Here is a 17,110-nt window from a genome sequence, read left to right as displayed (position 1 = left end):
ATGTTTTAGTGAGGAGCTGAAGGAAATCAGCAATAGTAAAGAAATGGTTTTGGGGAAATTGATGGGATTGAAGGTGGATAAATCTCCAGGCCCTGATAATCTTCATCCCAGAGTACTTCAAGAAATGGCCCTGGAAATAGTATATCCATTGGAGGTTATTTTCCAAAACTCTGGAATAATTCCTACAGATTGGAGGGTAGCTAATGTCGTTGTGCATCAGTCGCTGAAAGTAAGGTACAGCAGGCAGTAAAGAAGGCCAATAGTATGTTGGCCTTCATAACGAGAGGATTGAGTATAGGGATAGGGATGTTTTGTTGCAATTGCATAGGGCATTGGTGAGGTCACATCTGGAGTATTGTGTGCAGTTTTGGTGTCCTTATCTGAGGAGGGATGTCCTTGCTATAGAGGGAGTACAGCGAAGGTTTAACAGGCTGATTCCTGGGATGGCAGGTCTGTCATATGAGGAGAGACTAAATTGGTTAGGATTATATTCACTGGAGTTTAGAAGAGGGAGAGGGGATCTCATAGAAACTTATAAAATTCTAACAGGGTTAGACAGGGTAGATTCAGAAAGAATGTTCCCGATGGTGGGGGGAGTCCAGAACTAGGGGGTCATAGATTGAGGATAAGGGGTAAACCTTTTAGAACTGAGGTGAGGAGAAATTTCTTCACCCAGAGGGTGGTGAATGTGTGGAATTCACTCCCACAGAAAGCAGTTGAGGCCAAAATGTCGCGTGATTTCAAGAAGAAATTAGATATAGCTCTGAGGGCCAAAGGGATCAAAAGATATGGGGGGAAGGGGGGGGATCAGGATATTGAATTTGATGATCAGCCATGATCAAAATGAATGTTGGAGCAGGCAGGAAGGGCCGAATGGCCTCCTCCTGCTCCTAGTTTCTATGTTTCTATAAAATGCCGCAGAACGGATTTGTCAGTAAAGGTGAAACCATTGAAAATCAAGGGATAGAGGAAACATCGAGAAGAGGTTGATCGAGTGACAGGAGCAGAGAGTAGTGGTGGACAGTTGTTTTCCACACTGGAGAAAGATGGGTTGTCACAGTGATCAGTGATAAGATTGCTTTCCTTGATCTATCTTCAAGACATACACTTGGACACGCAGAGCACAATTTCAAAATTTACAGCTGACACCAGACTGTCCTGTGAGTTGTGAGGAGGTTAACGATAGACTTCAAGAGGCCATAGGCTGGTGGAATGGGGGACAGGCGGCAGATGACATTTTGGTAGAAAGGTGAATTGAAACATTTTGGTTGGAAGAACGTGGAGAGGCGACACAAAATAAAGAGAGTGCAGCAGCAGAGAGATCCGAGAACATCTGTGAGTAAATCATTAAGGTGACAGACCAGGTTGAGAAAGTGGTTAAAAAGGCAGGGAGATTCTGGCCTTTATAAACAGATACATGGAATACAGAACAAGGACATTATGGTGAACCTGATTTGGCTTCAGTTGGGGTTAAGTGTCCAGTATTGGGCATCACACCTCAGGAAAGGTGTGGAGACATTAGAGAAGGCGTAGAAAGGATTTAAAGAATGGTTCCAGGGATGGAGAACTTCAGTGGATGGATTGGAAAACCTCTGGTTGAACTCCTTAGAGGAGTGAAAGTTGAGCGGTAATTTGATTGTGTTCAAAATCATGAAGAGAGTGAATGAAGTGAAAGGCTCCATTCAGTGGGAGGGTCGGGAACCCGAGGGCATCAATATAAAATGAATGACAAAAGAACCAAATGTGACAAGATGAAAAGTGTTTTTAATGCAGGCTGTCGTTAGGGTCTGAAATGCACTCTCTGCCTGACTGAGTGGTGGAGGCAGTTCCAGTTGTGGCTTTCAAAACAGAATTGGGTAATTATCTGAAGTGAACATTGCCAGGCGACAAGGTATGGAGATGGGAGTGACGAGAGCTGAGTTACTGTCGCAGTGAGCAGGATGGGCATGCTCAGCACAATAGCTTCATTCTGTGCTCTAACCAATCTACCATTTCAACCAAACCCTTCTGTCTTGGTGGCTTTGGGCCACCTCCGCTGAGAGAATTCAACAACAGTTCCAGTATTGAATCTTGCTGCTCATTTCAGATCTCTTATCCCTGTAATGTATCCGACTGGATTATCTGCAGCTCTTAAATTATCAGTGAGAGCTAGGATAGAAAGTAAATGTCCGGAGGAGGAGATGGCATTTGCTCTGATTAACCCACACTGTACCTGAGTGATGGGGACAGTGAAGAGGGAGCTTTACTCTGTATCTAACCCCGTGCTGTACCTGTCCTGGGAGTGTTTGATGGGGACAGTGTAGAGCGAGCTTTACTCTGTATCTAACCCCGTGCTGGACCTGTCCTGGGTGTGTTTGATGGGGGACAGTGTAGAGGGAGCTTTACTCTGTATCTAACCCCGTGCTGGACCTGTCCTGGGAGTGTTTGATGGGGGACAGTGTAGAGGGAGCTTTACTCTGTATCTAACCCCGTGCTGTACCTGTCCTGGGAGTGTTTGATGGGGACAGTGTAGAGGGAGCTTTACTCTGTATCTAACCCCGTGCTGTCCCTGTCCTGGGAGTGTTTGATGGGAGACAGTGTAGAGGGAGCTTTACTCTGTACCTAACCCCGTGCTGTACCTGCCCTGGGAGTGTTTGATGGGGACAGTGTAGAGGGAGCTTTACTCTGTATCGAACCCCGTGCTGTACCTGTCCTGGGAGTGTTTGATGGGGACAGTGTAGAGGGAGCTTTACTCTGTATCTAACCCCGTGCTGGACCTGTCTTGGGAGTGTTTGATGGGGGACAGTGTAGAGGGAGCTTTACTCTGTATCTAACCCCGTGCTGGACCTGTCCTGGGAGTGTTTGATGGGGACAGTGTAGAGGGAGCTTTACTCTGTATCTAACCCTGTGCTTTTCCTGTCCTGGGAGTGTTTGATGGGGGACAGTGTAGAGGGAGCTTTACTCTGTATCTAACCCCGTGCTGTACCTGTCCTGGGAGAGTTTGATGCGGGACAGTGTAGAGGGAGCTTTACTCTGTATCTAACCCCGTGCTGTACCTGTCCTGGGAGTGTTTGATGGGGACAGTGTAGAGGGAGCTTTACTCTGTATCTAACCCCGTGCTGTACCTGTCCTGGGAGTGTTTGATGGGGGACAGTGTAGAGGGAGCTTTACTCTGTATCTAACTCTGTGCTGTACCTGTCCTGGGATTTGATGTTTTGTGAGTGCATATCTGAAATGGCTGGTATTCTATTTCTCAGCAATCGCATCCCTGAGCAAAAATTTCACCTGAAAAAAAAGGTTTAATATAAAAGTTGAGCAAGAATGAGTGTACTCTTTAAATAAATCAAGTTTTCCTCAGGGGATGCATTTTAATCTTCAGATGAGTTGCTGCTTATACAGCTATAATTTGCCCTTTAAAATGTTATTTTGCCTTCAAATGTAATGATCCTTTAATTTACCTCACTCTATACCTGCGGTAGAGATGCATTTTAATTTTATTTTGATCCTATTAAAGTGTTTGACTGCTTTGGTGGGTGGAAACTAGGATTCATTAGGTTGATTCTGTAGTTGAGAGGATTGGTTTCATTGGTCAGAACATTGAATACAGGAGTTGGGACGTCTTGTTGAAGTTGTACAAGACATTGGTAAGGCCACACTTGGAATACTGTGTGCAATTCTGGTCACCCTATTATGGAAAGGATATTATTAAACGAGAAGGAGTACAGAAATGATTTACTAGGATGCTTCCGGGACTTGATGGATTGAGTTATAAGGAGAGGCTGAATAGACTGGGACTTTTTTCTCTGGAGCGTAGGAGGCTGACGGGTGACCTTATAGAGGTCTATAAAATAATGAGGGGCATAGACAAGGTAGATAGTCAATATCTTTTCCCAAAGGTAGGGGAGTCTAAAACTAGAGGGCATAGGTTTAAGGTGAGAGGGGAGAGATACAAAAGTGTCCAGAGGGGCAATGTTTTCACACAGAGGGTGGTGAGTGTCTGGAACAAGCTGCCAGAGGTAGTACATAGAACATAGAACATAGAAAGCCACAGCACAAACAGGCCCTTCGGCCCACAAGTTGCGCTGATCATATCCCTACCTCTAGGCCTATCTATAGCCCTCAATCCCATTAAATCCCATGTACTCATCCAGAAGTCTCTTAAAAGACCCCAACGAGTTTGCCTCCACCACCACCGATGTCAGCCGATTCCACTCACCCACCACCCTCTGAGTGAAAAACTTACCCCTGACATCTCCTCTGTACCTACCCCCCAGCACCTTAAACCTGTGTCCTCTCGTAGCAACCATTTCAGCCCTTGGAAATAGCCTCTGAGAGTCTACCCTATCCAGACCTCTCAACATCTTGTAAACCTCTATCAGGTCACCTCTCATCCTTCGTCTCTCCAGGGAGAAGAGACCAAGCTCCCTCAACCTATCCTCATAAGGCATGCCCCCCAATCCAGGCAACATCCTTGTAAATCTCCTCTGCACCCTTTCAATGGCTTCAACATCTTTCCTGTAATGAGGTGACCAGAACTGCGCGCAGTACTCCAAGTGGGGTCTAACCAGGGTCCTATAAAGCTGCAGCATTATCTCCCGACTCCTAAACTCAATCCCTCGATTAATGAAGGCCAGTACGCCGTACGCCTTCTTGACCGCATCCTCCACCTGCGAGGCCGATTTAAGAGTCCTATGGACCCGGACCCCAAGGTCCTTCTGATCCTCTACACTGCTAAGAATGGTACCCTTCATATTATACTGCTGCTTCATCCCATTGGATCTGCCAAAATGGATCACTACACACTTATCCGGGTTGAAGTCCATCTGCCACTTCTCCGCCCAGTCTTGCATTCTATCTATGTCTCGCTGCAACTTCTGACATCCCTCCAAACTATCCACAACACCACCTACCTTGGTGTCGTCAGCAAACTTACCAACCCATCCCTCCACTTCCTCATCCAGGTCATTTATGAAAATGACAAACAGCAAGGGTCCCAGAACAGATCCCTGGGGCACTCCACTGGTCACTGACCTCCATGCAGAGAAAGACCCCTCCACAGCCACTCTCTGCCTTCTGTAGTAGTAGAGGCGGGTACAATTTTAACTTTTAAAAAGCATATGACTCTATGATTGGCTTATGAGGAGAGACTGAGTAGACCGGGGCTATACTCATTGGAATTCAGAAAAATGAGGGGAGATCTTATGGAAACATATAAGATTATGAAGGGAATAGGTAAGATAGAAGCAGGGAAGTTGTTTCCACTGGCGAGTGAAACTGGAACTAGGGGGCATAGCCTCAAAATAAGGGGGAGCAGATTTAGGACTGAGTTGAGGAGGAACTTCTTCACACAAAGGGTTGTGAATCTGTGGAATTCCCTGCCCAGTGAAGCAGTTGAGGCTACCTCATTGAATGTTTTTAAGGCAAGGATAGATACATTTTTGAACAGTAAAGGAATTAAGGGTTATGGTGAGCGGGCGGGTAAGTGGTGCTCAGTCCACGAAAAGATCAGCCATGATCTTATTGAATGGCGGAGCAGGCTCGAGGGGCCAGATGGCCTACTCCTGCTCCTAGTTCTCATGAAACAGTGTTCACTGACAACCAGACCCGAGACTGTTCGCTTTGTCATTATTGTGTCCAACAGCATAGGTCAGAATGGGGAGCCTGCCCCTTGTTCTCCCTGGAAACTTTCTGTTGCAGTATAGCTTTACCAGATTTCACGGGAATGCTGAGGACACCCAGCACTGGCTCACCACCACCTCTCCAGAACCCTTCACTGCAGCATAGGGCTTGGGAGCCATTTGGCCCCTTGATCCTGCTCCACCATTCGACAAGGTCAGGCTGAAATGATTATGGCCTCAACTCCACTTTCCTGTCCGCACTGAATAACCTTGAGTCCCTGCTCGATTAACGATCTATCCGATTCAGCCTTAAATAAATTCAACGACTCTGCCTCCACTACTTTCTGGGGGAGAGAACTCTTCTAACGACTGGCGACCTTCCAAGAGAAATAAATGCCCTATCATCTTCATCTTAAAAGGGAGACCTCTTACACTTAAACTGTCTTCTAGTTCTCGTCTCCCACATGAGGAATCACCCCGTTATCCACCCTAACAAGTTCGATCAGGGTCCTTTATGTTTCACCTTTCATTCTTCTGAACTCCAATAGATATATGCCTGACCTATACAGTTTTTCTTCATAAAATAAGCCTTTTATCCATGAATCATTCAAGTGAACCTTCCCTGAACTGCTAATGCAATCATATCCATTTTCAGATACAGAGACCAAAACTGCATACAGTATTTCAGATGCGATCTCACCAAGGCCCTGTACAGAACAAAGAAAATTACAGCACAGAAACAGGCCCTTCGGCCCTCCAAGCCTGCACCAACCATGCTGCCTGACTGAACTAAAGCCCCCTACCCTTCCGGGAACCATACCTTTCTATTCCCATCCTATTCATGTATTTGTCAAGACGCCCCTTAAAAGTCACTATCGTATCCGCTTCCACTACTTCCCCCGGCAGTGAGTTCCAGGCACCCACCACCCTCTGTGTAAAACAAACTTGCCTCGTACATCTCCTTTAAACCTTGCCCCTCGCAACCTTAAACTATGCCCCTAATAATTGAATCTTCCACCCTGGGAAAAAGCTTCTGACTATCCACTATCAGAACTCCCCCTCACCTGATGAAGGGGCAGCGTTCCGAAAGCTTGTGGCTCGTGCTACCAAATAAACCTGTTGGACTTTAACCTGGTGTTGTGAGACTTCTTACTGTGCTTACCCCAGCCCAACGCCGGCATCTCCACATCATATTCTCCTTAACCAGTAGTGCAACTCCCCCATCCCTTTTACATCCCCCTCTATCCCGCCTGAAACATCTGTATCCTGGAACGTTAAGCTGCCAATCCTGTCCTTTACAGCTGCGGTAAAACTTGTCTACTTTTTATATTACATTCCCTTTGCAATAAAAGTCAACATTTCATATGCTAAACTAATCACTTGCTGTGTTTACATACTAAGTTTTCATGTACCAGGATTCCCAGATCCCTTTACCACCTCTGCAATCTCTCTCCATTTAAATATATGCTGCTTTTCAGTTTTTCCCGTTATAAATGACCTTTGAAAATCCAAGTACACCACATCTACAGGTTCCCCTTTATTCATGTTGCTTATTTCTTCTCAAATAACTCCAATAAATTAGTAAAACACTATTTCCTTTACGCAAAAGCATGTTGTCTCTGCCCGATTCGATTATGATTTTTTAAGTGTCTAGTTATAACCTGCTTAACAATGGATTCTGGCAGCTTCCCTATGGTAGCTGTTTGGCTAACTAGCTGATAGTTTTCTTCTTTCCAACTCCCTCCTTTCTTGAATTAAGATGTTACATTGGCTATTTTCCAATCTGCTGGAACCATTTGGTCCTTGGGACTTGCCAGCCTTTAGGCCTAATAGTTTTCCAGTACTCTTGGCTGAGTGATGGGGATTGTTTAAGTTCCTTGCTCCTTTTCACCTCTTGATTTTCAAGTATCCTTGGAAAGTTTTCTTTAAGCCTTGTACAGTGAAGAGAGGCACAAAATACTTGCTCAGTGCTCTGCCATTTCCTTATTTTCCAGTATTAATTCCCCAGATTGTAGCTGCACTCTCTCGAGGACCAACACTCACTTTAGTTGCTCTTTTCCTATTTAAATACTTGTAAACACTCTCAGTATCTGGATTTATACTTAAGCCAGTCTTCCCTCTTATTACATAAGAACATAAGAACATAAGAAATCGGAGCAGGAGTAGGCCATCTAGCCCCTCGAGCCTGCCCCACCATTCAATAAGATCATGGCTGATCTGAAACGAATCAGTTCCACTTACCCACCTGATCCCCATATCCCTTCATTCCCTTATTGATCAGAAATCTATCTACCCGTGATTTAAACATATTCAACGAGGAAGCCTCCACCACTTCAATGGGCAGAGAATTCCAGAGATTTCACTACCCTCTGAGAGAAGAAGTTCCCCCTCAACTCTGTTCTGAACCCGCCCCCACTTATTTTGAGGCTGTGCCCCCTAGTTCTGGTTTCCCTTCTAAGTGGAAAGAATCTCTCTACCTCTACCCTATCCAGCCCCTTTATTATCTTATATGTCTCTATAATGATCCCCCCTCATCCTTCTAAACTCCAACGAGTACAGACCCAATCTGTTCAATCTCTCCTCATAAGCTACACCCCTCATCTCCGGTATCAACCTGGTGAACCTTCTCTGCACTCCCTCCAAGGCCAATATATCCTTTTGCAAATAAGGGGACCAAAACTGCACACAGTATTCCAGTTGCGGCCTCATCAGTGCCTTGTATAGTTGCAGCAAGACCTCCCTGCTTTTATATTCTATCCCCCTCGCGATAAAGGCCAACATTCCATTCGCCTTCTTGATCACCTGCTGCACCTGCAGACTGAGTTTTTGCGATTCGTGCACAAGGACCCCCAGGTCCCACTGCACAGTCGCACGATGTAATTTTTCTCCATTTAAATAATATTCCAATTTACTATTATTTCTTCCAAAAATTTCTTACAATTCCTTCCTCTTTGTTATTATTTAGTCTTTCTTTACTGGTTCTTAAGATGTGTCCAGTCACCTAACCTACCGCTTACCTTTGCAGAAATTATACAGTGCTTTTTGCAATCTGATACTATCTTTAATTCCTTCCTAAGGAGCTTTTTTATTCTCACTGGGTAAATCTTTGTTTAGAGTTATTAAATAGGTCCTTAAAAGTTGCTACTGCGTCTATACTGTCCTATCTTTCAGTCTAGTTTCCCATTTACTTTATCTCTGACTTCATGTCCTTATAATTACCTTTACTTTGGTTTAAAACATTGATCTTCAAATTGAGTGGGAAATTCTATTATATTATGATTGCTGTTGCTTAGGGAATCCTTTTGGACAATACTGCTTGTCCTATATCCAGTACCAACTCCATCCCTCTCTCATTGGCAGTTGTCTGGGGTTGATCCAAAGCATTTGCAATCTTGATGTCATACCTGACTCCAAAATGCTCACACTGCTGTTCCACCCTGGAAACAACATACTTACACTTCTGTTAATCGGGCCGATTCTTCCCATGCCTCATCTCATCCGTTGAAGCCTTCATTCATGTCTTTGTTACATCTAGACACGGCTATTCAAATGCTCTTCTTGCCTGCCTCCCATATTCCATCCGACATAAACTTAGGTTTATCCAAAACTCTGCTGTGCATGGATTAACACGTGTAAGTTCCATTCACCCATCACTCCAATTCTCCCTGATCTGCATTGACTCCCAGTCTAACAACTGTAAAATTCTCATCCCTGTTGCCCATGGCCTTGCTTTTCCCAATCCTTATCACCTCCTCCAGCCCAACTCTGGATTTTCATATCCTCGATTTTAATCGCTCCACCATTGGTGGCTGTGCTTTCAGTTCCCAGGCAATCAGCTTGTGTATTCCCTCGCTAAATCTCCCTACCTTTCTCTCCTTTTGGCTCACATGTTCGATTATCTCCTTTTGTGATTTGTTATCAATTATTGGGACATTTTACTCTGTTAAAGGAGGGCGGCACGGTATCATAGTGGTTAGCACTGCTGCCTCACAGCGCCAGGGACCTGGGTTTGATTCCCAGCTTGGGTCACTGTCTGTGCAGAGTCTGCACGTTCTCCCCGTGTCTGCGTGGGTTTCCTCCAGGTGCTCCGATTTCCTCCCACAATCTGAAAGATGTGCTGGTTAAGGTGCATTGGCCATGCTAAATTCTCCCTCAGTGTACCCAAACAGGCGCTGGAATGTGGCGAGTTGGGGATTTTGACACTAACTTCATTGCAGTGTTAAGGTAAGCCTACTTGTGACACCAATAAATAAACAATATAAATACAAGAAACTGATGTTCTCTATTATACAGTCTATCAAGGAGAAGATGTCTAGCTTGATCAGGGGGCTGTGTGGTGAGGAGAAACTGAACCAAGATGGGATAATTGGGGTTGAGACTCTGTGAGACAATGTTGTCCAATGGAAATTGCTGAGCAGCCCAAGCTCATTCTGGCAGCAAACGCCTACAGTACAATCCGGGTGACTGTGCTTCACTGGACTCAACCTGCTGACTGGCTTCTTCCTGTGTTCTAATGACTGGATAATAAATATCTACCATAGTTTAGTAACCAAGGAAGTAAAACACTCAGTGCTAAAAAAACACTCATGCTTTGCTGCTCTCAGTATTTTACCTGTTGTTTGCTATTCTTCCTTTTGAACCTATTGCCATTCGGGCCGTGCATTCCAGTTTGCCAGTGTGAGGTAAGATCCCATTGCTGACAAACTGGCAACAGAGAAAGAGTAAATAGCTTGTACATTATTCTCAATATGCCTGTATAATTATGGACATTTGATTATCTTTTCAAATGGAATATTTCTGCCTTTCCTTGGACAATGGCTCAGCCCCACTGTAAACATACCACTGACTGACCACTGTCCTCTTCTCTGGTTTGAATTCCTTTAAGAAGTTTAACAACACCAGGTTATAGAGCAACAGGTTTATTTGGTAGCAAAAGCCACACAAGCTTTCGGAGCCTTAAGCTCCAAAAGCTTGTGTGGCTTTTGCTACCAAATAAACCTGTTGGACTTTAACCTGGTGTTGTTAAACTTCTTACTGTGTTTACCCCAGTCCAACGCCGGCATCTCCACATCTTGAATTCCTTTCCCAGCCAAATATTGGATGAGACAGAGTCATCCAATGACACAAAAGCAGAAACTGCTGGAAAATCTCAGCAGGTCTGGGCAGCATCTGTGGAGAGAGAATAGAGCCAACGTTTCGAGTCTGGGTGACCCTTTGTCAGAGCATTTCCCAGCATTCTCCGTTTTTGTTTCAGATTCCAACATCTGCAGTATTTTGCTTTCATCCAGTGACACTTCTGGTCTCTTTCCCCTCTGCCATTCTGGGTTGCTGGCTGCGTGTGCACCCCCCGAGGAGCTGTGTTCCTCCTTTCCTTTACATGCACAAGGCACGAGGATATTATTGTCACATCATTCGTTCTGCTGCAATGAGCCTGGTTTTTTCTGACCTTGTACAAAACAAAACGGAACCACGATGTGAGCAGCACAGGGCTGAAATTCGATTTCATGTTCTGATCTAAACTGGGTTCACTGGTCTTTCAGTTCAGCTTGCAGATCACTACTCAATTGGGGAGGCAGTGGCGTAGTGGTATTGTCACTGGACTAGAGATGCAAAGATACAGGGTAATGCTCTGGCGACCCGAGTTCGAATCCCCTCAGGGCACATGGTGAAATTTAATAAAAATCTGGAATTGAAAGTTTAATGATGACCGTTGTCAATTGTTGTAAAAACCCACCTGGTTCACTGATGTCCTTTAGGGAAGGAAATCTGCGGCCCTTACCTGGTCTGGCCTACATGTTGTGGAGATGCTGGCATTGGACTGGGTTGGGCACAGTAAGAAGTCTCACAACACCAGGTTAAAGTCCAACTCCGAAAGCTCGTGATTCCAAATAAACCTGTTGGACTTTAACCTGGTGTTGTGAGACATCGTACTGGCCTACATGTGACTCCAGACCCACAGCAATGTGGTTAACTCTTAACTGCCTTCAGGAATGGGCAATAAATGCTGGCCCAGCCAGCGACGCCCATGCCCCATGACTGAATTTAAAAACAAATTGGTGAGAATTTGAATTTTCTACCACATGGAGTGGTTGAAGGTATTAACAGAGGCACGTTTAAAAGAGGCTGGATTTATACATGAAGAAGAGAAATAGGAGGGTATGTTGATAGGATGCTATGAAATGAGGTGGGAAGTAGATTTGTGTGGAGCATAAGCATCAGCTTAGATCAGTTGGCCTGTTCCTGTGTTGTGGAGTTCTATGAGCTGACTGCCATCTCTTCCACGTTAGTGGGCAGTCTCTCCTTTGTCTGCCTTCTGCCCAGGCGGTGTCTTTCCTTATGGGTACTGCATGTTGTGTTCTCAGTGGAAAAGAGCTGTTTGATGTCTGGTCCCTGTGCTTGAGGCAGCGGTGGGAATGGTTGTGTCTGTTGATGCTTTCCTTGCACCAGTGATTAACATGGCTCAAGCTCGTCCCCGGCAAGGCGGAAGAGAAGGGTCGCTTGTGAGGAAGCCACGGTGGTGTTGAGTAATTGTTTTGACCGTTTCAATTTGGTTGGGAAAAAAGTCCTTGTTTTAAAAATAAATTTGAGAATATATTTCAAACAAAATGTTTTGCAGCTAAAAGATTTGGAATCACGGACGTTCCCATTGACATAGTAAACACGATTTCAATCGCGACGCAAGAACGGTTAAAAATGGTCATCGGAAAACTGACATCAATAGCACAACGCAGAATGGAAACTCACAAGGTATGTGGAGCAGGTGTCCCTGTGCCCGAGGAGGGTGTTGCTCTCTGCTTGACTTAATGTAAACTAGTGTGTATGATGTTCAGCTCCTGCTGTGCTGTTTGTTCCTGTTCGGAAGAATTCCATTCCTAGATTGAGGGTCTCGGCCAAGGCTCAGCCTATCGCACTCTCAACTCTGAGTAATATGGTTTGAGAGAATTGTGCATCTTATTTTGTCATGCATCATTTACATAGCCTGAGTGATGTTCCCAGTGCAGCACTGATGGAGTGATGCACTGTTGAAGGTGTCACCTTTGTGATTAAGACTTAAACCCGATTTACCCCCTCAGTTGAAAGATCCTATGGTGCGATGTGAAGAAAACCAGGGAAATTCTCCCTGAAGCCCTGGCCAATCTGTATATCTCAAAACATCACTCGATTATTACCTCATTTCTGATTATATCATATGGGAGTTTGTGGAAACCATTGCAATCTCAGACAATCATATTTTCACAGTGTCTACGTCTTAGGGACTTAAACTCAGATGACTAAACTGGAGCCTGAGATGCAGACATTGTTGGACAGCAGAGAAATGGAGAGTTACCAAGGCACTGTTCCAGGAGGCAGTCACACCTCTGAGTGTAGGAAGTGGTCTGGGTCTGGTTGAAGGTAAAGAGAAGGAGAGGTGTGACTGTGTGTCAGGCAGCTAGACAACAGGAGCTTTGTGGTAATGTTACTGGGTTTGTAATGTAGAGACCTGGTCTCGTGCACTGGAGACAGGAATTCAAATCCCACCATGGCAGATTCAGATTTAATACATTTGGAATATAATGCTGGTCTCGTTATCAGATTATTGTCAAGACTATCTGCTTCACTGATGTTTTACAGGGCGGAAATCTCCCGTCCTGCATGATTCCAGATCCACAGGAAAGTAGCTCACTCTAAACTGCTCTCTGAAATGGTCTCATCAATCATTCACCCTGTCAAACTACTGGAGATAAATGAATACATAGAAAACTAAACCCATTGCCTGGCATTGAACTTAGTGCTGAAAGATCAAAGGTACACTCTGCCCAGTCAATATTAAGACCTCCTCATTAATATCTGGAGACTTGTTCCAAATTGGAAAAGCTATCTCACGGACTGGTCAAGCAGCAAGCTCGCATATTCATACTCACTGACTCACAGCCAATGTTCCAAACTCCTCTGCCCAGTAGTGGGACTGGATATACCCACCAGAGGTGGCAACACAGTAATATACAATCAGGAGAAAGTGGCCCTCAGATTTGACTCCATACCCATGAATTCTCATGGCATCAGGTCGAGCATGGGCAAGGGAGCTGCTTGCTGATGAGCACCTACTGTCCGTCCTCAATTGATCAGTCAGTGCTCCATGTTGAACACCACTTTGAAGAAGTACTGAGGTAGCAAGAGCACAGAATGTACTCTGGTTGGGGGACTGCAATGTCCATCACCAAAAGTGACCGGGTAACAACCGACTGACTGAGCTGGCCGAGTCCTGAAAGGCGTATCTGTTAGACTGGGTCTGCAGCAGGTGGCAAGAGCACCAACATTGGGGGAAAAATCTATTTAAATTTAGTTTTTACCGATCCACCTGCCGCACATGTACCTATCGGAGAGATCCCCGCACAATTCTTGTGGAGACAAAGTCCCATCTTCACACTGGTGATGCCGTACATGTTGTGTGGCAACTGTGCCAATGAGATCGACTCAGAATGGATCTAGCAACTGAAACTGGGCATCCATGAGGTGCTGTGGGCCAATGGCAGCAGCAGGATTGTATTCAGCCTCAATCTGTAATCTCATGGCCCGGCATTTCTCTCCCTCTGCCATTCCCATCAAACCAGGGGATCAACACTAGTTTAATATGGAGTGTGCAACACCAGGTGTAATCTAAAAGTAAGGTGCTGATCTGGTGAAGGTACAATACAGGATTACAAGCTTGTGAAACAATGGACGCAGCATGCAATAGATGGAGCTAAGCAATCCCATAGTCAGTCCTGCCACATTCAGTCACGAATGAGGTTGAGCAATTAACCAAGGGAGAAGGAGGCTCCACAACATCCCAATCCTCCGTGATGCTGGAGGCCAGCATGTCAGTGCAAAAAGCAAGTTTAAATATTTATAACCATCTTCAGCCACAGATGTCAACTAGGTGATCCACTTTGAGGACCCCAACAACATTGATGCCACAGTCTTGAGCTAATTCAATTTACTCTACATGATATCAAGAAATGGCTGAAGACACTGGATACAGCAAAGGCAATTAGTCCTGATAACACCCTGGCTGTATTACTAAAGACTGGTGCTCAGCCAAGCTGTTCCAGCACTACTACAACACAGACATCTAGCCAGCAATGTGAAAAATTGCCCGGGTAGTCCTGTCCACAAAAAAACAGCACAATCCAATCCAACCAATTCCTGCCCCGTCAGTCTGTTATCAATTACCAGCCAAGCGATGGAAGGTGTGTTGGCAGTGCTGCCAAGTGGTACTTATTCAACAAAAAGCTGCTCACTGATGCTCAATTAGGGTTTTGCCCATGTCCTTGTCTGCAAACCTCACTACAGCCTTGGTCTAAACATGGACAAAAGAGCTGAACTGAAATGTTGAGGTGGGAGTGACTGCCCTTGACATCAGGGCAGCATTTTACTGAGTGTGATATCAAGGAGCCCTATTGAAATTGAAGTGAATCAGAATCGAGGGAAACTCTCCACTGGTTGGTGTCATACACAAAGGAAGATGGCTGTGGTTGTTGGAGACCAATTACTTTAGGTCCAGGACATTGTTACTCAGCGTAGTGTATCATTTTCGGCTGTTTATTCAAATACTTTCCTCCCATAATAAAGCCAAACGAGGAATGTTTGCTGATTATTGCTCAGTATTCGGTACCATTTGCAGAGAAGTGGCCAATAACGTTTGCAGCAAGTGCCGGGCACTGACCAACAAGTGAGAATTTAATCATGGCCTCTTGACATTCAATGGCATTACATGGCTGAATCCCCCATCTTCAATGTTCTGGGGGTGACCATTCATCATAAGAACATAAGAACATAAGAAATAGGAGCAGGAGTAGGCCATCTAGCCCCTCGAGCCTGCCCCGCCATTCAATAAGATCATGGCTGATCTGACGTGGATCAGTACCACTTACCCGCCTGATCCCCATAACCCTTAATACCCTTACCGATCAGGAATCCATCCATCCGCGCTTTAAACATATTCAGCGAGGTAGCCTCCACCACCTCAGTGGGCAGAGAATTCCAGAGATTCACCACCCTCTGGGAGAAGAAGTTCCTCCTCAACTCTGTCTTAAACCGACCCCCCTTTATTTTGAGGCTGTGTCCTCTAGTTTTAACTTCCTTACTAAGTGGAAAGAATCTCTCCGCCTCCACCCTATCCAGCCCCCGCATTATCTTATAAGTCTCCATAAGATCCCCCCTCATCCTTCTAAACTCCAACGAGTACAAACCCAATCTCCTCAGCCTCTCCTCATAATCCAAACCCCTCATCTCCGGTATCAACCTGGTGAACCTTCTCTGTACTCCCTCCAATGCCAATATATCCTTCCTCATATAAGGGGACCAATACTGCACACAGTATTCCAGCTGCGGCCTCACCAATGCCCTGTACAGGTGCATCAAGACATCCCTGCTTTTATATTCTATCCCCTTCGCAATATAGGCCAACATCCCATTTGCCTTCTTGATCACCTGTTGTACCTGCAGACTGGGCTTTTGCGTCTCATGCACAAGGACCCCCAGGTCCCTTTGCACGGTAGCATGTTTTAATTTGTTTCCATTGAGATAGTAATCCCATTTGTTATTATTTCCTCCAAAGTGTATAACCTCGCATTTCTCAACGTTGTACTCCATTTGCCATATCCTCGCCCACTCACTCAGCCTGTCCAAATCTCTCTGCAGATCTTCTCCGTCCTCCACACGATTCACTTTTCCACTTATCTTTGTGTCGTCTGCAAACTTCGTTACCCTACACTCCGTCCCCTCCTCCAGATCATCTATATAAATGGTAAATAGTTGCGGCCCGAGTACCGATCCCTGCGGCACGCCACTAGTTACCTTCCTCCAACCGGAAAAACACCCATTTATTCCGACTCTTTGCTTCCTGTCGGATAGCCAGTCCCCAATCCACTTTAACACACTACCCCCAACTCCGTGTGCCCTAATCTTCTTCAGTAGCCTTTTATGGGGCACCTTATCAAACGCCTTTTGGAAATCTGAGTCTTAACTGGGTCAATTAGGTAAAAGGTAAAGTCCCATCATTCCAGATGACCATATCCTGAGAGAAAGAGCTGACTGGTGGTGATTTAACCTGAGTGTCACCACACCTCAGGCAAAGGGCAAGATTGAGAAGGTGGGCCACTTTATGAATAACCTCAGCTGGTACAGGAATTGAACCCACGCTGTTGGCATTGCTCTGCATCACTCACCAGCTGTCCCGCCAACTGAGCTAAACTGATTTTCCTTGATGGCCTGTACATGTTAATGGAATCTGATCTTTGCCAAGTGTCTGATTCAGCCTTCGCTGGTTGCTGGGCAGAGGGCTGGTGTCAGTAACCAGGGAACAATGTTTGTAATGGGGACATAAGATGATTTTAGTCTTCAGAATATCTGATTGTTTGAGGTATCTGCTCATACTGGTGTCAGGCAAGCAGTCTGATAGTTCATTGACATTTGAGAAATTGAGCGAGGTGGTAATAAAGTGAGCCTTTGTGTTGTCAACGTGCATTTGAACACAGACACTGTGTTTTGGA

General features: G+C 45.2%; 1 protein-coding gene across 2 annotated transcripts in view; it reads left to right on the top strand.

Annotated features, from left to right (window-relative positions):
* The window catches only part of LOC144492463 (transcription initiation factor TFIID subunit 4), a 310,284-nt gene that overhangs the window by 128,651 nt on the left and 164,523 nt on the right, over positions 1-17,110 (top strand). Inside the window, exon 12 of one of the 2 annotated variants that reach the window (XM_078210514.1) lies at positions 12,214-12,344. The exons of the other annotated variant lie outside the window; for it this stretch is intronic. Within the exon in view, the coding sequence (XP_078066640.1) occupies positions 12,214-12,344 (131 nt within the window). The remainder of the gene's footprint in view (positions 1-12,213; positions 12,345-17,110) is intronic. 2 annotated transcript variants of the gene reach the window in all.

Source organism: Mustelus asterias, chromosome 4 (assembly GCF_964213995.1).
Source record: "Mustelus asterias chromosome 4, sMusAst1.hap1.1, whole genome shotgun sequence".
Lineage (NCBI taxonomy): Eukaryota > Metazoa > Chordata > Chondrichthyes > Carcharhiniformes > Triakidae > Mustelus > Mustelus asterias.
Note: the sequence above shows the minus strand (reverse complement) of the source record. Positions and strands in the feature narration are given on the sequence as shown.